General features: G+C 45.3%; 1 protein-coding gene across 1 annotated transcript in view; it reads right to left on the bottom strand.

Moving 5' to 3' along the window:
* The window catches only part of ryr2a (ryanodine receptor 2a (cardiac)), a 924,147-nt gene that overhangs the window by 447,833 nt on the left and 451,974 nt on the right, over positions 1-24,340 (bottom strand). Inside the window, exons 30-32 of the mRNA XM_070890953.1 lie at positions 14,333-14,541; positions 11,927-12,279; positions 554-671 (exon numbers count right to left, since the gene is read on the bottom strand). Of these exons, the coding sequence (XP_070747054.1) occupies positions 554-671; positions 11,927-12,279; positions 14,333-14,541 (680 nt within the window). The remainder of the gene's footprint in view (positions 1-553; positions 672-11,926; positions 12,280-14,332; positions 14,542-24,340) is intronic.

The following is a 24,340-nucleotide window of genomic DNA, read 5'->3' as shown; positions in this document are numbered from 1 at the left end:
CTGCTGCCATACTCTGCATTACTCCCCACAATGTGAATAGGGAAAATCCAGATCACTGGAAGCCAAGACATTTTTAGAACTGCTTCCAAGTAGAAACAATTCTGCTGCATAAATGAGGTAACAAAAGTAATATTTCGAAAGAGAAACAGGAGGAGGAGGAAAAAGATTGATGACAGCTGAAACGTATTCATGAGTCAAATGCAAATGTAAGATGTATCTGCCAGGGATTAATATAAAACTACTCACCGTACATTTTAATTTTGTTTCTACATTTTTTTGGTACCCGAAATCAATAGGAACGATGGATGGAAGAAATGGAAAATGAATAAATGATGCATGCTCCAATTGTTTATTATTCAAGTAACTTTATTATTTCACACCCATTTATACTTTGTAAAATATTGGACAACAGTAATCAATGGGATCCAGAAGTTGTCTTCTATTTAATCAGGTAGATGAAAACTGGCTCAAAAACATCTTCACAAATAAAAATGCTTAAAATATTTGGTTAAAACATAATCCTCCTTGAGGGTGACCATCATAAACCACTTACTGTTGATGTCTGCATCAGAAAGTCATAATCATCCCTATCATCTGCCAGTACCTCCTCCGTAAGTCGTGTTGAAGAGTGAGTCAAGTTATAATCAGGTTTTGTCCTTTTTAACATAAACCTGAAAAAGGAGTTTTTTTTTTTATTAGTGAGCAGCAATGTTTTCTGTAGCACTGTTTTGTACACCAGTAGTACGTCATCTTAACAAAAATGTTTCATTCACTAGTGGTATCATGTGTTGGCCCTGTTAGAGCCAAGTTATATAGCTTGCAGCAAATCACAGTGAAAAGGGTTACATAAGAACATAAGAACTAGGAACAGGAGCAGGCCATATGGCCCCTCAAGCCTGCTCCGCCATTTAATAAGATCATGGCTGATCTGATCATGGACTCAGCTCCACATCCCCGCCCGCTCCCCATAACCCCTTATCCCCTTTATCGTTTAAGAAACTGTTTATTTCTGTCTTAAATTTATTCAATGTCCCAGCTTCCACAGCTCTCTGAGACAACGAATTCCACAGATTTACAACCCTGAGAGAAGAAATTTCTTCTCATCTCTATTTTAAATGGGCGGCCGCTTATTCTAAGATCATTCCCTCTAGTTCTAGTCTCCCCCATCAGTGGAAACATCCTCTCTCCATCCACCTTGTCAAGCCCCCTCATAATCTTATACTTTTTGATAAGATCACCTCTCATCCTTCTGAATTCCAATGAGTAGAGGCCCAACCTATCCTCATAAGTCAACCCCCTCATCCCCAGAATCAACCTAGTGAACCTTCTCTGAACTGCCTCCAAAGCAAGTATATGCTTTCATAAATATGGAAACCAAAACTGCACGCAGTATTCCAGGTGTGGCCTCACCAAGACCCTGTATAGCTGTAGCAAGACTTCCCTGCTTTTATACTCCATCCCCTTTACAATAAAGGCCACGATACCATTGGCCTTCCTGATCACTTGCTGTACTTGCATAGTATCCAGGTCCCGCTGTACTCTCCCTGTTTCTGGTCAATGGTGACCCCCAGCATGTTGATGGTGGGTAATTCGACGATGGTAATGACATTAAATATCAAGGGGAGGTGGTGAAACGCTCTCTTGTTGGAGATGGTCATTGCCTGGCACTTGTGTGGCGTGAAAATTACTTGCCACTTTCAGCCCAAGCCTGAATGTCGTCCAAAGTCTTGCTGCATGTGGGCACGGACAACTTCATTATCTGAATGGAACTGAACATTGTGCAATCATCAGCGAACATCCCCACTTATGACCGTATGACGGAGGGAAGGTCATTGAAGAAGCAGCTGAAGATGATTGGGCCTAGGACACTCCTGCTGCAATGTCCTGGGGCTGAGATAATGTGGGTTCCAGTCAACATGTGGGCATGAATGTCACGCAGTTCCGCCAGGAAGTATGGTTCCTGAAAGGAGATATTAGCCAAGTGTACAGAGCATTGCACCTGTCCCCAAGCAGCCAGCCTCTCACTTGTTGTGCAGGAACAAAGATTAAGAGCATGAGAATTGGCGCAATATGGAAGCATCAAGGCAGCTGCCAGGAAAGCGGGCATAAATCCATGTGATACGCTGCTGGTGCTCAGACACCAGTTGCACAATAAAGTAACAGAAGACTCAACAATTCACAAAGGCAGCAGACTCATATTCAGCAGCCCTCATGGTGCTTTGTGTACAGTCAATGATGCCCTGAACTTGGAGGCAGCCTGCGATACGTGCAAACCCAATGTCCTCACCTGCTGTTTCCGGTTGTCCATGGAGGAACATGATGAACTAGTTTGCATAGTATCAGTGACCTGCTTTAGGAACCACGAGCTGCAGACTGACTGATATTGCTGTATACCCTGTTGTCCCCTGGAAGGAACTGGAGCCAACAAAGTTGAGGGCTATAGTAACTTTGACCGCAACCAGCCGTTGGTTGCAGCTGTTTGCAGGAGGCAACACTGGCTTGTAACAGCCATCCTGAAAATGCACAGCCTCCTTATGCACTACTCCTCTGAGAACTGCAGGTAGGTCTCGTGTGGCCGATACACCCTGTTGGGAGGATGAGGATGTCTGATCCTTTGTGCTCTCCCTTCAGCTGCAGCTCAATGTGGCCTTTCCACCTGTTGCTCTTCTTGCTCTAGCCAGAATGGAATGGCCAAAGGGATCCCCATTTTTAGAAACAGCCAGTACCTGCTTAAGCTTACTGAAGATTGTCCAGAGACCAGAAGCAAAGAAAAAAAGTGATTCTGCACCCAAATAGGACTGTCAACTAACAGCAAGATGTCTGCTGTAATGTATGCACTAATGGGCACACTCACAGGTTTGTGAGCTGTTGCACTGTGAGTGGCTCAGCCAGTCACGTGATGTTCCCAAGACTCAATAAAACCCCAGTTAATTGAGTTCAGGTTCTCTACGATGAGGTGTGCAGTTGTGAACCTGGTGGATGAATTGGTAGGATTCAGTTTGATTGTTAAACCTTTGCTAATAAACCAGCTGGTTCTTTACAGCAAATGTGCAGCTGTAAATTCTGAATCAAAGACAATACGGGGTCGAAATTGCCCCCTTTTATTTAAAGAGCCGTGACCGCCTAAAAGAGGGGACGGTAATGACTCTCCATCTAGTCAGTGCGGAGTAAAGTCCTTTTTTGAAATTGCCCTACCTGGGTTTTCCAGCAGTAATCACCACCGCTCCGACCGTGTTCCCGCCCCCACCGACCGACGGCGACCCCCTTTCCGCCCCGCGCGGGAAATTTCCCCATGCCACTGACAGCTTTCCCCTGCAGGAACTGTGTGTGCCTGGGCGGCGCATAGGCCCTTAAAGGGGAGGGCACACTGCCGCGAACGCCATGTTATTTTATTTGTCTGCCAATGACCAGGTCGGGCCGAGAATGATGTCCACAGGTTCAGCCGGGCCGCCAATAGGCAGCCCGGCAAACCCTCTTGGCTGCCAGGCTGCTGGCTCGGTCGAAACCCTCCCTCCAATGACCCGAACTTAAAAGCATGCAGAGTTTGCAGCATCGCCCCCCCCCCCCCCTTTAACTGAAGGGGGGGGATCGTTGTGACGCGCCAGTGCGACGTGGCACATCCGTGTCATGCTGACGTCATCAGCGATGCGCTAATGACTGGGCAGGGCAGCCAACCTGACCAAAGGCCACTCCCAACCGGAAAACCGTCCCGCTTGGAAAAAAAACTTTCAAGGTGCTGAATTTGACCAGACTGCAAAAGTTGGTAAGTGCGCCCCGTTTGGGACGGGGTTCAATTTCGGTCCTTGCATCTGCCAAATGCTTACAGCAATTTAAATGAGAGCAGGCAAGTATCCTTTCAAGTAGCTCTGCAACTGGCTGCCTGCCTGCCGCCCTGTACTGTCCATGATTTGTGGGTGTGTTTAAGAAGTCACACTGTGTCAGACGAAAATTGCGTTTGGGTTTCTAAATAAAACGTTATAGTACTCTCATTGCAATATATTAATCACCGCCCCCCCAATCCCCCCTCAACCTGGCTCCCACAATCACAGCCTGCTCCCACGTTGTAGTAGATGCGCTTGTGATGGAAAACTGAGCCCACAGACACCAACACACACCATGTGAATCACTGACAACAATGAAAGGATAATGATGAACAGCTAAGTAGACACCATTGAATTAATAAACTATTGGAGCAGTCGGCATCACTAGATAAATATTTTTTGTGAGCTGGAGGAACCAGGTAACTGAGTAATTAGTGCAGCAGTGGGTAATTGCAAATTAAACATGCAAGTGAGCACCAGTGAATTTAATACATTCAGAGACCAGCTGGCACAGCACCACATTGTTAGATCAATGCAGTAAAGGGAGCAGTGAATTAATAAATTCATACAGCAATGGGCAAACCAACAAATCAAAAAATGAAAGCAGCAGCAACAGACAAAGCAGCAAACAAATAAACTACTGGAGTATCGAGTACGAGCGAATTAATTAACAGAGTAGCAGATGCAAGAAAAACATTAATGAATTCATGGAGAACAGGCACCGGGTGAATTAAAAAATTCATAGGGCAATAGGTGCACCAACAATGAATTATTAGAGCTTCCGGTGATTAATACATGAAGAGTGAGCAAACCAACTAATCAATAAAGTAATGAAGCAGCAGCAAAAACAACAAACGAATCAATGAATGGAGCAGCAGTTGCCAACAAATTAATAAATTCGTAGGACTGTCGGCACACTATAAAATTAGTGCAATATGTCAGGCACCAGTGAGTTAATGAATTAATGTAGTCGTAGGCACACCTGATGAATTAATAAATTCATCATGCAATGGGCACACCAACAAATAAACCAATGGAACAACGATTACTGGCGAATTAATAAATGAATGGAGAACTGAGGCAGACCAACAACTGAATGGAGCAATGGGTCCCAGTGAATTAATAAATTCATACAGAGTTGGGTTCATCAACAAATCAATGGATTAATGGGAACACCAACAAGTCAATGTATGAATGGAGCAGCAAACATGAATACATTCATATAACAGCGGGCACATCAGCAAATCAATACGTTAGCGGGGCAGTGGAAAGGTGTTTGGCAGACCCTTTCTAGATTGCAGTTCTGGTTGCATAATCATAGAAAGAATCATATTGCTCTTGTGAGATAACTGAGAGAAACAACAAAGGTGATTCCATATATCAGGAATTTAAGTTATAAGGAAACAAAACGCTAAATCAATTGGCCTTGTTTTGTTTTTGTAAAAATGATTTTGAGGCAGGCTAAGTTTTTAAGATTATCACCGGGAATTCCTCAGGAGTTTTCCCGATTGCCGAAACTTCGACGGAAGATCAGCGGAAACCACGGATAGGCAAATAAGTAAGGTTTATGCTGAAGTTGCAACGGCCAATCAGGAGATTCCCCCGAGGGAATTACGAGTGTATGAATCTATACATTTATATGAAGGGAATTGGAAAATTCAATCTAAAAAAACTGCTTGCCCTATTGAAAGGTGAAAATACCTGTGGAGACATGGGCACAAGTTAAAAATTAGTAAGATATTTGACAGTGTGGGAAGATACTGGGCTGCTGATTGAAGCTGCTGATTAAATGTATCCGGAATCAAGCATAGTCACCCCAGCTCAATTTTCTCTGGTACAATTTATAGGAACCTTGGGTATCCTTATTGGGAACATGAGTAATCTTTGGAGGTCCCATCACAGATGGAATAGCTCAGTAGCTGGTAACCCTGGCCCATGAGAATAGAATAATTCTGTTTAATCCAGCAGAAGTTTAAGGAGGGAAATCAGCAGACATCCTCACTCTTAAAGTGTAATAGGGGGTGAATTTCCTTGAGGTGTCTGTGTGGTGCTTATACTTTGGTGGAAATCTCATTTATGGCAGTACTGCTGGAGAAACCCCAATAACATTCACCCCCATTGAGTTGGTATTCTAGTAAAGACAATATAAATGAGTTCAATAGACAATTGGACATGTTTCTAAAGAGAGACATGGTAAGAAGGCATGTAGGTGGGGTTCATTTATGAAAAAGGGGCAGGCTTGTTTGGTCCTAATCACCTATTCTGGCCACTTAAATGTAATATATATTTTAAGAAAATTCTTTGATTCCAGTATTTCTTCAAAGGATTTTGGGAACTGTAACTTGGACCGTGTCACACCAAGCAGCAGTCACTCTGAGGCCATCAAAGGTTTGCAACTAGTCAGTGAGTTAAAGCTCAATTTTAACCCTGCCTAACCTTTGGAAATGTGTTCTCAACACAGTCACACCTGGCGACATTTTAACCCCGCTGTTATCGGTCACAGGGAAGGCGCCCGCCATAAGCATACGGGGGCCTCACTAACATTTAAAAGTCGAAGTCCGATTACATCATTCGAATTCCAACAGGATTTGAACCATGGGCCGTGCAAATCGCGTACAGCACCAGTGAAACCTTGGGCTATGCATGATCAGGGCCAGAAGAGGCCCAGGTAAGTTTAATTATTTTGACCCACATAAACAACTTGGTCCTTCACTGCTCCAGGCTTCCTCCCCCAACTACAATCGTAACTGAAGCCCCACCATTCACCAAGGGACCGTTCCTTCAGAGCTCTGGTGGCAACCCAAAATCCCGCTCGCCACCCAGATTGCAATTGCCTCCGGCTTCGGGTGGTCATCCGACCTCCAAAACAGCAGAGGCCCGGGAGTTAAAATGGCTCATCCTGGGCACTTTCTGCCCACCCTGGCCCCTGCCCCAAATTAAAATCATGGCTTTTGTGATAGTGGATAGTTAGTAAGTAATCATGTTTCAAGGGTCAGATTTATATTGAAGATCAGAGTAGGCAAAGCACCCTTGTTGTTTTTAATGCTTTGAGGAGAACACTTACAGTAAAATAGTTTGACTGAGTACTGTTCATTTACTTGGTCTAGTTGATTATATCCTGAGCCACAATCTGATGAGTGTTATTTTTCCATCTAGCTAAGATGAGATCACATAATGTGCATGATTAAAGAACATGATTATTCCAGTAAACTGGTGTACAAGAGATCTCCGATAGGTCCCTGGGTCTATGTTTACCTAGATATTGGACAAGGTAAAGGAGCATTCTGGATCATAGCAGGCATGAGAGCCGCTTATGGGATTGGTTAGTCACACTGAATCCATGGAAATATCTTCTGGCATGAAAAGAGCCAAAGGTGTAAAAGATCCCTACATTTTAAACCTCTAAAGGCTGTGGGACAGCTAAGATTGATTCTAACCCCAGATTGTCTTTTGTCTCCAGGACAGCCTGGTTACTTCTTTACTGAGGATGGAAGATCCAGGGGAGGGGATACTTTTTGTTCAGTGACCTCTCCCCACCCCTACAATGCAACAAAAATAATCTATCATTCACAGACACCCACCACTCTGGTGACATCTTAGTCCCACCACAATCAGCTTAAAACAGTCAGTTCCACAAGTCTACCCTCTTCAATTCTTTAATCTTTGCACATGACAGCTTTATGGGCCCAAGTTTCGAGCTGCGCCTAGAACGGCGCCGACCTGGACGCCCGTTTTTCGCGCCACAAAGTGCGCCTAAAAAAAAACTTACAGATTCTCCGGCTCCCTGCAGGTCCTCTGGAGCCGGGCGCGGCGCAGCACAAGCTGTAAGGAGCGGAGCTAGGTCCCTGCGCTGAAAACAGTGCCGGGACCTCTGCACATGCGCGCTACAGTGGGCGCGCATGTGCAGTAGCTCCAGGCGGCCAAAACTGTGTGGGAGGGGCCCGAAGCATGCAGCCCCTAGCCCTGGCCAAATGGCCTCACTGGGGCTGCGTGCATAAGGCTGCCTCCCATGCCCAGCTCTTGCTTCCTCCCGACCCGACTCGACTCCCGCTTCCCCCACCCCCCGCCCCCGGACGGGACCGGACCCGACCCCCTGGACTGGACCCGACCCGCGCTCCCCCCCCGCCCTCACCCCCGACCTGACCTCCCTCTCCCTCCCTCCCTCCCCCGATCTGACCCGACCCGACCCGCGGTCCCGACGCTCCCCCCCCTCCCACCACACGGACAGGACCCGACCCAACCTGACCTCCCTCCCCCCGCCCCCGATACGAACCGACTTGACCCGACTCGACCCGCGCTCCCTCCCTCCCCCCCACCCCCCACCCGACCCGACCCGGCTCCGCCCCCCCGACCCGACCCGCGCTCCCGACCCTGACCCGCGCTCCCGACCCCGGACCCGATCCGACCCAACGCCACCTACCTGTAAATCTGGTGCTGGGGACGGGCCCTGCCCGAAGTCTTGGGCCCAGACGGTCCCGGCCCATTCAGCCTCCCTCCCCCCTCTTCTTTCCCCCCCTCTTCTTTCCCCCCCCTCTCCTTCCCCTTCTCCTCTCCCCTCCTTTCCCCTTCTCCTTCCCCCTTCCACTTCTCCTCCCCCCTTACTCTCATCCCCCCCTTCCCCTTCTCCTCATCCCCCCCTTCCCCTTCTCCCCCCCTCCCCCTTCCCCTTCTCATCCTCCCCCCTCCCCCTTCTCCCCATCCCTCCCCCTCTGCCTCCCTCCCTCCCCTCCCTCTGCCCCCCTCCTCCCCCTCCCCTCGCTGTCAGAAACACAGACACTGACAGACAGAGAGTGAGAGACACACACAGACAGACGGACAGAGTGATAGAGACACTGACAGAGACACACTGGGGAGGGGGGGGGCATCCCAGCACGCTATTGGAGGACTCCCGGTGCTGCAGTCGGTAAGTAGAAAATGTTTTATTTATTGAATTTTTTAAAAAATTATTTCTTATTAATTTTTTTTGATTGATTTATTGGTTGATTTATTGATGTTTATCATCATTTATTATTGATGATGGCTCTTTATTTGTAAAACTGAAGTGTTTAATGTTTGTAAACTTCCCTTTAAACCCCCCCCCCCCCCATTCCCTACGCCTGATTTGTAACCTACGCCTGATTTTCTAAAGTGTAGACAAGGTATTTTCGAGCGTACAAAAATCTTCACTTACTCCATTCTAAGTTAGTTTGGAGTAAGTTTTCACTCACGAAACTTTGAAAACAGGCGTAAGTGGCCGGACACGCCCCCTTTTGAAAAACAAATTCTGTTCCAAAGTGAAACTGTTCTAACTGACTAGAACTGGAGCAAACTAAATGCCGAGAATTTGAATTTCTAAGATACTCCGTTCTACACCAGTTGCTTCAAAAAATCAGGAGCAACTGAGGCCGAAACTTGGGCCCATTAAGTGGCAAAATTGCTGGAACATGTTTTGACTAATGCCTCCATTCAGTCACTGCGGAAGCAGCACCACAGTAATGAGTGAAATATTTCAAAGGTTGACCAACGAAAAATTGACTGCCCTCACCACTGTCAGTAGTCATAAATATAATCCACAACAATAATTTGCACCAATGAATGAGAAGCTGATCCCGATGCGCATAATTCTGTTACAAACTGATTGGTCCGATATTTCCAAACCACCGTGGTCAATGCCCCCAAGGAAGCTGTGGGATTTTGGAGATTAGAAACAAATGCACTCAAGTTCCAATATGTTGTCTGCCTTTGCCATGGATCGGTGACAATTATTAGGACAGGTGCTACAAAAATATGTATCGAAAAAGGTTTTATTTCTTCTAAAATTGTTTGAGGTAACCCTCTGCCATCCTTCCTGGCAGTCATGTAATTATCAGAAGAAGAAACAAACATCTGAAAAATACGTTCACAGTTATCAGCACGTGACTTTTGAATCCTGCATGAGTATACACACCACTTGTACCTCAATCTGCTATAGACAGTAATTACCACACCCCTGTGACACACCATGACAATGTGACTTACCTGGAATTTGATATTCGGCAGTCAAATCTCAACAAAATAAACTTTTAACTTGTAACTATTAACAAAAAGAAATAACTCCTTGACAGTTGTGTGGGTAACTGCACCACCTGGTTTAGCACTAAAGTAAGAATGTCCAACATTTTATTCTTCATGGGCCACTTAAGTACATAGGATAGGCCTTCATGGGCCACATATAGGGGCAATAATACGATAGAAAGCTCAGCATTCACTCCCCTTATTACCAGACACAGAGGCACTTCCACCAGTACATTCAACACATTCTGTATCATAAAAATGATTGTCGCTTCCAATCAATAAGCAATAAGACCCCATCTGGAAATATATCCAGAAAGAGAAACAATATTAAGAAAGGAAGGAAGGAAATGTTTAACTTTTTCTTTTATTTATTTGTTCCTGGGATGTGGATATGGACAATAAGGGCAGCATTTTTTGCCCATCCCTAATTGCCCTCGAGAAGGTGGTGGTGAGCTGCCTTATACAACTGAGTGGTTTGCTAGGCCATTTCAGAGGGCAGTTAAGAGTCAACCACATTGCTGTCGGTCTGTGAGTCACATAAGATTTGGGGTAAGGACAGCAGATTTCCTTCCTTAAATGACATTAGTGACCCAGATGGGTTTTTACAACAATCCGGTAGTTTCATGGGCCTCAATTTTGGCCCAGCCTGTTTTTCGCCGCACTTACCGCAGTTGCGCCGCTTTTCTCCGTTCTGAAATGCGGCGAAAAATTTCCTTCCCACTTTGGCCGCTGTCCGGCCTCTTCCCTGCAGTCATGCAGCGTGGCCAGTCGAGTCGGTGGTGGAGCCAGCGTTCTGTGCCGAAAACTGCCGAGACCTCTGCACATGCGCAGTGGAGTGTCCGCGCATGCGCAGTAGCTCCTCACCCCCAGCCACCCCGTGTCTTGCTGCAGCCGCTCTGTGGGACCCAATGTCGGCCACTGGAATCGCTCCTCACCCCCAGACCAGGCCGAGTGGCTTCCCGGTGCGATTTCTAAGAGATCGATCGTACCAGGAGGCCACTCAGCCAGTGCTAAGGGCAGGCGGGCAGGAGAACTAATAGAAATCATCCAGGCAGGAGCACTCTCAACTCTACCGGCCGGCCCGCTGCCTTCTCAGGCCGAGATAAAGATGAAGGTAGGACTTACTTCAATTTTTTATTTCTTATTGAATTCTTATTACTTTTTGTTTGCAAGGTTTGGTGGTTTGTAAGGCTTGGTGGTTTAGGTGCAGGCAGGTCTTCTCCACTTCCCGCCCCTATCCCAGGCCGAATGGCCTCCGATGTACCGACCTGCGCCGATTTCTTTAACTCTCCACAAGGGTTTTCCAAAGTGGCCACATACGCTGGCCTAAGTAGATTTGGAGTAACTATTAGCTGGCCAAAGTTGCCTAAATGGGCAGAACTGGCGTAGGTGGCTGGTAACGTCCCCTTGTGAGAAAAAAAACTAATCTAAAGAAATCGTAACTAACTCATTGATTGGGGAAAATTGGGATTTTTAAGTCACGCCAGAAAAACCAAGTTACTCCAAAAAAAACAGAGCATCTCCTGGCCAAAATTGAGCCCACGGTCACTCACTTTTTATTCCAGATTTATTTATTAATTGAATTTAAATTCCCCATCTGCCGTGGTGGGATTTGAACATCATTAGTCCAATGCTCTGCATTACTAGTCCAGTGACATAACTTCTATGCTACCATACCTGCTAGCTTCAACCATCCAGCTGCAAACCAGGGAATAAATATAGCTGATATTAGCACATATTTCACTTTTAAATTGTTGTGTTCTCACCCACGGCAATAACCGAGGGGAAAATTGGAACCCACATTTATGATATCTTGGTGCTAGCCAATAGTGTAAGATCCATCCCAAACTGTATTCTAAAATACTTCAGTTACTGCTTCTACCACCAAGTTTCAGTTCTCTTCAGATAACTTGTGAAATGTTGTCTGTGTAATCTCTGGTAACCATTAGAAAGAGTAGGACTTTTGTCCGACCATTTTGAAAGATTCAAACTCAGCTTCCAAAGGTGAAAGGACAGTGTACTAATACTCAACTCTGAAACTGAAAACAACACCGATCAAAGCAGTCACTCACCTCTGTTTCAGACGCAAAGGCTTTTCCTGATTATAATCCTTATGGTTGTTGAATTCTGCTTTGGCACTTTCTTTCTCCTTTTCTGATGTGGCTGAGGCTAGATGTCCGTGTGCCGTTTTCATTAGAACTTCAAAATCAGAATCTGCATCATAGTCTTCAATTTCATTTTTCTGAGGTAAGATATTGGTATTTGCCAGACCACCAATAGGCATTTTGGAGAACACTTCTGCACATTCAATGGGCATGCTCAGTCGATAGAAAACAATGTCTGTGTTGCTGTTCTGAGATCCAAATGACCTTTGTATGACCTTCAGGCAGGGCGAACTATCGACAGTGCCATCTATTCTTGTCACCTGGCACATAAATGCCATAGAAGGGTCAGCAAATTTATTCCTGATTTCAGCATATTAATTAAAATTACAAAATAAGGAATCACACATAACATCGACAATTGTAGAAAACACATCTATGAAATTCTAAGTCGGCATTCTGTAGTAAATTAAAATGTTCTACTACGGCAATCAATAGCTATATGCTCACCATTACAGGTATAACGTTCGAAATCTGGAATCCTCGGGATTAAGTCCGTTTCGGTTTTTCTGTATTTCAGACAAGAAAATCAATAGTCTGAAACCCGTAATCTTCGACCGAATCCGTGCCGGGTTTTAAGAGGCGAGGTCCGAAATCCGGCAAAACCCAAAATCCGGCACGGATTCAGTCGAGGATTCCGGATTTCAGATTTGATTTTCTTCTCTGAAATCTGGAATCCTTGCCCAAATCCGTGCCGGATTTTGCTTCAAAGATTTCCGGCTTTCAGACAATAATTCCGGATTCTGGACGACTCCATCAGCTATGCGCAAAATGTCCGGTTTTTAGACAATTCTGGTTTTCGGAGTTCCGGATTCAGGACATTGCACCTGTACTGATACTAGTTTTTTTATTGCAGATTTACTTAATTAATTGAATTCAAATTCACAAACTGTCATGGTGGAATTTGAACTCATGTCTGCAGATTACAAGTTCACTAACATAACCACTGTGCTATCATACCTGACCTGTGGGTTCCAACCCCACTACAGGAATGTGCACATAATCTAGGCTGATACTTCAGTGCATTAGTGAGGGATTGTCAAAAATGCTATATTTTGAATGAGACATTAAACAAAGGCCATGTCTGTTCAGGTGGATGTAAAATACCACATAGCACTACTTGGAAAGAAAGCAGGGAGCTTTTCTGCCGAAACCAATATGGTTTCCTCAACCAATGTGACCAAAAAGATTATTTGATCATTTATGGGACCTTGCTGTGTGCAAAATGGCTGCCATATATGTCTACATAACAACAATCGCTGCACTTCAAAATAATTCATTGGCTGTGAAGTCTGGGACAACCTGACAGATGTGAGAAAACTCTATATAAATACAAGTTATTTCTCGTACATGCAAAAAATGTAATGGGATTTGGTAACAAACAATCTAAATAACCTCAGAACATTGACACAGGTTTACTGATAGCAGGTTGTGGATTCAATAATGTTACTATACAACACATACAGATCCAGGATTCAGCAATCCCATTGGGAAAGCTGCACTGGCATATGAGGACTGACATATGAGGAGAGACTGGATCGACTGGGCCTGTACTCAATGGAGTTTAGAAGGATGAGAGGGGAATCTTGTAGAAACATATAAAATTCTGATGGGACTAGACAGATTAGATGCAGGAAGAATGTTGGGGAAGTGCAGAACCAGGGGACATAATCTAAGGATAAGGGGTAAGCCATTTAGGACTGAGATAAGAGAAACTTCTTCACTCAGAGAGTTGTTAACCTGTGGAATTCCCTACCGCAGAGAGTTGTTGATGTCAGTTCATTGGATATATTCAAGAGGGAGTTATATATGGCCCTTACAGCTAAAGGGATCAAGGGGTATGGAGAGAAAGCAGGAAAGGGCTACTGAGGTGAATGATCAGCCATGATCTTATTGAATGGTGGTGCAGGCTCGAAGGGCCGAATGGCCTACTCCTGCACCTATTTTCTATGTTTCTACGGAAGAAAGTGAAAATCCCAGATGGTTCTACAACTTGTATCTCTGATTCTCCTTTCACATGCCGCTCCCCACTAAGAGTACTGAAATTTCCCGAGGTGTTACAAGAATCAACTACACAATGCAAAGACATCAGGTGCTTGACTCAAAAGCTAAACCATGTGCTATCATTTGAAGGGGCACCATTATTCAAACCCAATCAATGTGAGATGCAATGTCTGAAACTTGTCACTGTGTTATTTGGACACGACATTTAATGAGCAACAATGACCAGCAATTGTTCTGACACTTTCCCATTTCTTAGCGACAATAAAATTCCCTCTTTAACCCGAGACTAAACCTGGATGCTTTCCGTCCTACCTCGACATGTTCATGGTTTGCTGGCACAGGTACAAACTGAGGCAGCCGTTTGCTAAACCACATTGTGATGTCCCTGTTCATGTTCACAGCAAAGGGCTCATAGCCTTCTTGCAGCCCACAAATAGTAAAATACTTCAGTGTACCAACATCATTCCCGAAGTTCATCCTGCCAACTTGAGAGATCCCCAAGCTACACACTGGAATAAACCCTGTGGGAAAAAAAGGGAAAAAATGACAGCAATATATTGTTGTGGCATTCGCATTAAGGTAAGGTACTCATTTAATAACTGTAGTGCAAAAAGGACACAAGACAACTTGGAGGCAATTTTGACTTTGGGTAATATTGAGATATCAGATCAGCCGCCTGATATACATGTCTCTGAGTATTCATTTTCTCTGATGTCAATGAAAATGGAAATCAGGACTGATGTATAATGTGCGGCTGATCCAATATTGCCCAAAATCAAAATTATCCACCTTGTGTTTAAAACAGCTCAGAAATATATAAATGCTTTTCACTACACCGTCTTCTACATTCATCTGTTCCGAGTTCACATGCTTTCTAAGTACTTCCTTTGTCAATTACCCAGATAACCACAGCATCACAAAACATAGGATAAATTAATAAATTGATACATGTAACTGTTGCAATGTCTGAATTTTCCATTTTTGTACAAATTGTGAACAATTTCTAAGTTTAAATTTCTTTGGATGTTTTCCTGTACATTCAATAACAATATGATTTTCTCGGTCCAACAAAACTATTCCAGTGCACCAGAACTTCTACATATTGGCACTGGCTATGCCTGTGGGGCTACAAGTTGATCCATAGTTCAAGATCAGCTAATTTAAGTGCTTGGAAAATGTTCCCAACACATACTGCATGATGAACTGGGACAACACCAATATCAGTTAAAAAGCTGTTGGCTGCCCTCAACACAGTACCTGAATTTAAAAAAATAGTTTGCAGGAAAAAAGCCCAAATTGCAGATTGATCACTGGAGGCCAAGTTGCAGGAGGCCAAGTGCACTAAAAGGTTTTTACAAACCTCTCTTGAAGCACATGTCACTGATGGACACGGAATGTCTTGAGGAGACTTGTGTAGACTGGTAAAATGCTTTCAAGTCTTGCCTCTCAATAGCATAGGAATGGGAGCCTTAATGAGTCTTGTGCAGCTTGTTTGAACCAACTACACGTGATCTGCACCACAGGGCACTATGTGCATTGGATAGGTCTCATCACACATGCACAATCCGTCATAGGGATCTCAAAGTGCCCAATAATTCACAACGCAATGCTTTTTGCCACGGACTGTATTATTGTTCCCTATGAGTCATTGAACAAGTACATATGAGGAATTGTTGAACAGATGATTAAAATGTGAATTAAAATTAATTAAGTACTTAAGCAAATAGATTGAAAAACATTTTAACAACCTAACGATGAAAAGCTAGAGCTGTAAAATGTTACAAGAGCTATACACTTCAAACAAATCATATCTTTATTAGATCAGTTTCAGTTTTGCAGGTAGGAGGTTGTAGTTTTATCCACCCAAAAGTTTGTGGTAACAGACCAGTGTTAACTGCAAGCACCTACAATCAAACCCTCCTGAAACCACCAGACAGCACAAATATCTGCCAGAGGACCACCAGAAACTACAGATGAATACCTCCCAGTGATATTCAGCACGAGAAGAATTTCCAAAAAAATCTATCTTTGATGTTATGTGACTCCAGCTCCAGTTCTCAGCCAGTTGCTTGCGTTAACCCAAGTAAGCTTATTATGCAATATGGAAATTGGTTGATGTTGCGTCTGTTTGTACAGGCATGAAGTGCACGCCCAAGCATCCAAGATGGTGGGTGGCATGCGGGCGCAAATTCCACACCGAATGTGCGCCACGCACCTTATGCTTAATGCATAAAAAGAGGAGTCTGGGGTCTATGCAGGAAACGGGCATTAGGCCCTTGGCATGTTCAAATAAGGGGCCTATAAAAAAGGAAAGTGTTAGTTTTCTAAAACTACTGTGAATCAAAGGGGGATAAAGTACAGAAAGTGTTGGAAATACAGAGCTAGTCAGTCAACGTGACAAAAGGGAAAGAACAGGTTATGGCATATCCTGTGTGTATCCTTCATCCGAAGTAAAGACTGAAAGAAAGTCATCTTTATTAAGGTTGGGGGGAAATGAAAAGGAAGGGGGACAGAGAATCATCAGACACACAAGTCGCAGCGAGATGCACATGGATAAAATGACCATACAAATTACTTAATAGAAAACAGTTGATTTAAAGATCTTCAGTGAGATGATGCAAATACCTATTACATCACAGACGAGTTTTCAATCAACAGTTTAAGGTCGCCCAATCCATTAACGCCCTCTCTGTGATCAGTGTATTTATTGATTCTCTCCCTCTCTACCTTTTATCCTTACTTCAGCCACAACCTGCTGTTCTCCTATTCCAATCCATCTCTGTTTTTTTTTGAAATGGTTAATTTCACTTTTTTCTGACTTAAGCTAAAGAAGGGAGAGAGAAAACAGGGAATTATAGACCGGTTAGCCTGACACCAGTGGTGGGGAAAATGCTGGAATTATTAAAGATGTAATAGCAGCGCATCTGGAAAGCAGTGGCAGGATTGGTCCAAGTCAGCATGGATTTATGAAAGGGAAATCACGCTTGACAAATCTTCCAGAGATTTTTGAGGATATAACTGGTAGAGTGGATCAGGGAGAACCAGTGGATGTGGTGTATTTGGACTTTCAAAAGGCCTTTGACAAGGTCCCGTACAAGAGATTGGTGTGCAAAATGAAGGCACTTGGTATTGGGGTAATGTATTGACGTGGATAGAGAACTGGTTGGCAGACAGGAAGCAAAGAGTGGGAATAAACGGGTCCTTTTAAGAATGGCAGGCAGTGACTAGTGGGGTGCCGCAGGGTTCAGTGCTGAGACCCCAGCTATTTACAATATACATTAATGATTTAGATGAAGGAATTGAAGGTAATATTTCTAAGTTTGCCGATGACACTAAGCTGGGTGGCAAAGCGAGCTACGAGGAGGATGCTAAGAGGCTACAGGGGGTCTTGGACAGGTTAGGTGAATGGGCATATGCATGGCAGATGCTGTATAATGTAGATAAATGTGAGGTTATCCACTTTGGTGGCAAAGACAGGAAGGCAGATTATTATCGGTATTGTGTTCCTAACACAGAGGAGACTGCACACAGGGAGGTTAAAGTAACAGTGACCTCAGTCTTTATCAAGACACTCCAGAGTGAGTAACAGGCCTTAGGGGCCGGCTTATATACAGTGCTCCAAGGGATGCTGGAATCACTTGGGAATTCAGGGGATGCACTCCCTGGTGGCAGAACATGGGAGTGCATGCTTTACAGATACACATCATCACTCCCCCTGCAAAGTCAAAGTGAAAACTATTTACAAGGTGAGGCGGTCGGGAGCCTTTCTTTCCCTGGTGGACCACCTCGGTACAAATGTCTGTTCTGGTGTGTTGGCTGTGCCATCGCTGGGCTGCCGTGTTGTTGGCCCTGCAGGGCTGCTGGGTGAGCCTGACGTTGCTGGGCTGTTGGGTGTGATGGGTTTAATTTCCTGGTCCGGGATGGTGTCGTTGATCCTTTGGGTGTGTGTTGTGGGCTCGAAAAAGGTGGTGTCTGCTGTGGTTGTTCAGGGCAGTCTGTGAACCGCAGCCTCGTTTGGTCCAGGTGCTTTCTGCAAATTTGTCCATTGTCTAGTTTGACTACAAACAGTCTACTCCCTTCTTTAGCCATCACCGTGCCCGCGATCCACTTGGGACCATGTCCATAGTTTAGCACATACACAGGGTCGTTCAGATCAATTTCCCGTGACACAGTGGCGCGACCATCGTTTACATTTTGCTGCTGCCGCCTGCTGTCTACCTGATCATGCAGGTTGGGGTGAACCAGCGGGAGTCTGGTTTTAAGTGTCCTTTTCATGAGTAGCTCAGCCGGGGCACCCCTGTGAGCAAGTGGGGTCTCGTACAGTAGCTGAGCAGTACTCGGGACAGGCGGGTTTGGAGTGAGCCTTCTGTGACTCGTTTAAGGATCTGTTTGATTGTTTGTACTGCCCGCTCTGCCTGCCCATTGGAGGCTGGTTTAAACGGGGCCAGGTTTGATCCCATTGCGGGTCATGAATTCTTTAAATTCGGCACTGGTGACACATGGCCCGTTGTCACTGATCAGTATGTCAGGCAGGCCGTGGGTGGCAAACATGGCCCTCAGGCTTTCAATGGTGGCGGTGGCGGTGCTTCCTGACATTATTTCACATTCAATCCATTTTGAAAAAGCATCCACCACCACCAGGAACATTTTACCGAGAAATGGGCCCACATAGTCGACATGGATCCTCGACCATGGTCTGAAGGGCCAGGACCACAAACTTAGTGGTGCCTCTCTGGGCGCGTTGCTCAACTGAACACACACGCTGCATTGCTGTACACAGGACTCTAAAACTCTAAGTCAGAGTCGTGCCGGGCCACCACACGTGGGATGTGGCTATCGCTTTCATCATTACTATACCCGGATGCTTTGGAGATCCGAGATGAAAGTCTCCCTGCCCTTTTTGGATAGCACTACACGGTTACCCCACAACAGGCAGTCTGCCTGAATGGACAGCTCATCCTTTCGCCGCTGGAACGGCTTGATTAGCTCTTGCATTTCAACGGGGATGCTGGCCCAGCTCCCATGCAGTACACAGTTTTTTTTACTACGGACAGCAGAGGATCTTGGCTGGTCCAAGTCATAATCTGGCGGGCCGTGACAGGTGATTTATCATTTTCAAACGCTTCCATGACCATTAAAAAGTTTGCAGGCTGCGCCATTTCCACCCCCGTGGTGGGCAATGGTAGCCGACTGAGAGCATCCGCACAGTTCTCGGTGCCTGGCCTGTGGCAGATGGTATAGTGAAACGCTGATAGCGCGAGTGCCCACCTTTGTCTGCGGGCTGAGGCATTCGTATTTATCCCCTTGTTTTCAGCGAACAGGAATATGAGGGGCTTGTGATCGGTTTCCAGTTCAAATTTGAGGCCAAGCAGGTACTGATGCATTTTCTTTACTCTGAACACACACGCTAATGCCTCTTTCTCAATCATGCTGTAGGCCCTCTCGGCCGTAGACAAGCTCCTGGAGGCAGAGGCGACAGGTTGCAACTTCCCCGCAACGTTAGCTTGTTGTAATACACACCCGACTCTGTATGACGACGCATCACATGCTAGCACAAGTCTTTTACACGGGTTATACAATACAAGCAGCTTGTTGGTTCATAAAATGTTTTTGGCTTTCTCAAAAGCAATTACTTAGTTTTTTTCCCTATACCCAGTTCTCACCTTTACGCAATAACACATGTAGGGGCTCTAAGAGGAAGTTACCAAAATATTTGTGGAGTCCCAGGAACGACCGCAGCTCCATGACATTCTGTGGCCTGGCGCATTCCTGATAGCCTCTGTCTTGGTGTCTGTGGGCCGAATGCCGTCCGCCGCGATCTTTCTCCCCAAAAACTCCACTTCTGTTGCCATGAAGACGCATTTCGACGGCTTCAGCCGCAGCCCTACGCGATCCAGTCACTGGAGGACCTCCTCCAGGTTTTGTAGCTGCTCGACGGTGTCCCGACCCGTGACCAATATGTCGTCCTGAAAAACCACCGTGCGTGGTACCGACTTGAGTAGGCTCTCCATGTTTCTCTGGAAGATCGCTGCAGCCGACCGAATTCCAAACCGGCATCTGTTGTAGATGAACAGTCCCTTGTGTGTGTTGATGCAGGTGAGGCCCTTCGAAGACTCCTCCAGCTCCTGCATAATAATGTAGGCCGAAGTCAGGTCGAGCTTGGTGAACGTCTTGCCTCCTGCCAGCGTCGCAAATAGGTCATCTGCCTTAGGTTGCGGGTATTGGTCCTGTAGTGAGAAACGATTAATAGTTACTTTATAATCGCCGCAAATCCTGAATGTGCCATCACTTTTGAGTACTGGAACCATCGGGCTGGCCCACTTGCTGAATTTCACTGGGAAGATGATGCCCTCACATTGCAGCCTGTCCAGCTCGATTTCCACTCTCTCCCTCATCATGTGAGGTACCGCTCGCGTCTTGTGGTGAATGAGTCGTGCCTCTGGGACCAAGTGGATCCGCACATTCACCCCAGAAAAGATTCCAATACCTGGCTCAAAAAGGGAAGGAAATTTGTTAAGAACCTGGGTACATGAGGCCTCATCGACATGTGATAGCACTCGGATGTCATCCCAGTTCCAGTGGATTTTGCCCAGCCAGCTCCTTCCAAGCAGTGTGGGGCCATCGCCCGGGAAAATCCAGAGTGGCAGTTCATGCACCATGCCCTCGTAGGTGACCTTGACCATGGCACTGCCCAGGACAGTGATAAGCTCTTTGGTGTACGTTCTCAGTTTCATGTGGATGGGGCTCAGGGCTGGTCTGAGTGCCTTGTTGCACCACAGTCTCTCAAACATCTTTTTACTCATGATGGATTGGCTAGCGCCAGTGTCCAGTTCCATGGCTATGGGTAAGCCATTCAATTTTACATTTAGCATTATAGGTGGACATTTCGTCGAAAATGTGTGCACCCCGTGTACTTCAGCATCTGCCTCCTCTCTCTGAGGCTTGAAATTGCTTTGATCCACCATGGACTGATCTTCCCCTGCCTCGTGGTGGTTAGCAGGTTTTGGAGAGCTTGCAGCTCGTCTGCAAGCTCGTTGGAGGTGCCCCATTGTTCCACAGCTCTTGCAAACATATCCTTTGAGTGCCTCCACAACGCCAAGGTGTGAATTGCCTTGCATTCATTCTTTGTTGCAGACTCTGAGTCATCTGGGTCACCTGAGGCCTGCTGGCAGTTGTAGACTCGTGGTTTCTGCCCTGTACATTTCTGCTCGCAAACACACTTCCAGTTAATTTATGAACATTGCTAGCACTTGTATGCTGAGAGATTTGTTTGGTGTTATCACTGGTCGACATAAACGCCTCTGCTATCGCAATGGCCTTACTGAGGGTCGGTGTCTCTACAGTCAAAAGTTTTCGTAGGATGGTCTCGTGGCCAATGACCAGTACAAAAAAGTCTCTGAACATTTGCTCCAGGTAGACATCAAACACACATTGTCCTGCAAGTCGTCTTAGCTCGGTGACGTAGCTCGCCACTTCCTGACCTTTAGATCGCTGGCACGTGTAGAACCGATACCTCGCCATCAGCACACTCTCCTTTGGGTTAAGATGCTCCCGAACCAGTGTCCACAGCTCCTCATACGACTTATCTGTGGGTTTCACCGGAGCCAGAAGATTCATCATGAGGCTGTAGGTCGGTGCCCCGCAGACTGTGAGGAGGACCACTCTCCTTTTTGCAGCGCTTCTTTCTCCGTCCAGCTCGTTGGCTACAAAGTACTGGTCTAGCCGTTCGACATAGGCTTCCCAGTCCTCACCCTCCGAGAACTTCTCCAGGATGCCCACAGTTTGCTGCATCTTTGCGTTGGATTCGTATACTCGTCGCCAGTTATTGTGTTCTTAACACAGATGAGACTGCACACAGGGAGGTTAAAATAACAGTGACCTCAGTATTTATTAAGACACTCCAGAGTGAGGAACAGGCCTTAGGGGCCGTCTTATATACAGTGCTCCCAAGGGATGCTGAGATCCCTTGGGACTTCAGGGGATGCACTCCCTGGTGGCGGAACATGGGAGTGCATGCTTTACAGATACACAACAATCTGAATGGTGACAGATTAGTAAAAGGGGAGGTGCAAAGAGACCTGGGTGTCATGGTACATCAGTCATTGAAGGTACAGCAGGCAGTAAAGAAAGCAAATGACATGCTGGCCTTCATAGCGAGGGGATTTGAGTACAGGAGCAGGGAAGTCTTACTGCAGTTGTACAGGGCCTTGGTGAGACCACACCTTGAGCATTGTGTGCTGTTTTGGTCTCCTAATCTGAGGAAGGACGTGCTTGCTATTGAGGGAGTGCATCGAATGTTCACCAGACTGATTCCCGGGATGGCAGGACTGACATATCAGGAAAGACTGGATCGGCTAGGCTTATACTCACTGGAATTTAGAAGAATGAGAGGGGATCTCATCGAAACTTATAAATTTCTGATGGTATTGGACAGATTAGATGCAGGTAGAATGTTCCCGATGTTCGGGAAGTCCAGACCCAGGGGTCACAGTCTAAAGATAAGGGGTAAGCCATATTGGTCTGAGATGAGGAAAAACTTTTTCACCCAGAGAGTTGTGAATGTGTGGAATTCTCTGCCACAGAAAGTTGTTGAGTCCAGTTCGTTGGACATATTCAAAAGGGAGTTAGATGTGGCCCTTTCGGCGAAAGGGATCAGGGGGTATGGAGAGAAGGCAAGGGTTGGGTACTGTGGTTGCATGATCAGCCATGATCATATTGAATGGTGGTGCAGGCTCGATGGCCGAATGGTCTGCTCCTGCACCGATTTTCTATGTTTCTATGTTTCTATATCTATAATTTTAGATATTTTTTTCCTTAAATGTCTTCATACTCCAGGCTCCCAGCATCATTTTTGATGGTAGAAGTTATTTCTGAAAGGTTGAGCTTTCATTCTTTGAAAACTGGCTTCAGAGGCTGATTTTCAGCTTATTGAGAGTTTAAATAATACACGTGATCACAGATGTGACCAGGTAGATTACTTGCCGCGCAAAACCATGTCAAAACGGGATTTTTGAACCAGCATGTGAAAGATTAAAACAAGCATAATAAAAATAGGAAGGAAAGAGAACATGCCACGGAAAAGGAGGAAAAGGCTAGGCCAACAGAAACATTAATTTTCACTTAAAATTGTATTTTAACTGAAAATCATAGATTCCTTGGGTTAATATTACAGAAATCAGCTATTCCTGAAATTCGAGTAGATTCACTGCGACAATATTAGTGTTAAAGCGGTGTGCAAACTTTAAAAAAAAGGATTGGTCCAGAAACGAGAAGCAGTTGATGTGTGAACAGAGTGAAGCACTGTAGAATTACCTATAATGTTACAACACAGAAACAGGCCAGTCGGCCCAATAGGTCTAAGTTTCTGCTCCACACGAGCCTCCTCCTGCTGTACTTCGTCTCACCCTATCAACGTATCATCTCTCACAGCAGTAAACTACCACAAACAGACTGAACCCACTGGGGATTGGAAGCAGTGAATTTTCTCACTCTGCCTTGCTCACCCCAACCATTACTGATGTACTCCACAGCTCCAAGTGCTGAAAATCAATCTGAGTATTTTTTTTCTTAATTGATATTTTCCAGGTGTACACCGACAATTCAATTTTGTTCAGCTCCTGTTCAGTCAAGGGGTTGGCAGGACATACAATTATACTTTGGCCTTGAATTATTTGAGGTTTTCAATACTGCACAATGTCAATCACTGCTAAAAATTCACTCTCTATTTGTACACAAGAAACTGTTGGTGACAATCAGCACCGCATTCATCAGCATTTGCTGATCTCCTTTGATATTGCTCATGCACGAAAAATTTAATTTTTTTCCCCTAATTTTTTTTTTAAGTGTTCATCTCCCACTCAAATTACTTTTGTTATTTGATAAATTCCACTCTCTGACTTCTTCTTTTTCTTTCTCCCTCACTCTTTTTGGATCTCATAGATATTCACCTCATTTTCTGTCTCCAACACTACCTCATCCATTTTCTCCTTCTTTCTCTATCTCCTTCCCTCTGCTTCACATTTTTACGTCTATCTCACACTTTCTCTGCCTCATTCTCTCCATTTGTATATCTCTTTTTTTTTTCTTTCTGATTATTTCCTTTCTCTCTCACCTTTCAGAGGCTCGGAGGCAGACTTTAACCTTTGACCCTATAATAGGAACAAAAATGATCTTGCTTTTCCCCAGGGTGGGAAAACATAGCTTTCCTCTCAGGCAACAGTACAATCCTAAAACTTTGTAAAAATCCAACCAGTACAGAAACACTTCACTTAAAGTGTGTTTTTTTTTATGCAGCATGTTGTTAAGAACTGAAAGATGGTG

The sequence above is a fragment of the Pristiophorus japonicus genome, chromosome 9, assembly GCF_044704955.1.
Source record: "Pristiophorus japonicus isolate sPriJap1 chromosome 9, sPriJap1.hap1, whole genome shotgun sequence".
In the NCBI taxonomy this organism is placed as follows: domain Eukaryota; kingdom Metazoa; phylum Chordata; class Chondrichthyes; family Pristiophoridae; genus Pristiophorus; species Pristiophorus japonicus.
Note: the sequence above shows the minus strand (reverse complement) of the source record. Positions and strands in the feature narration are given on the sequence as shown.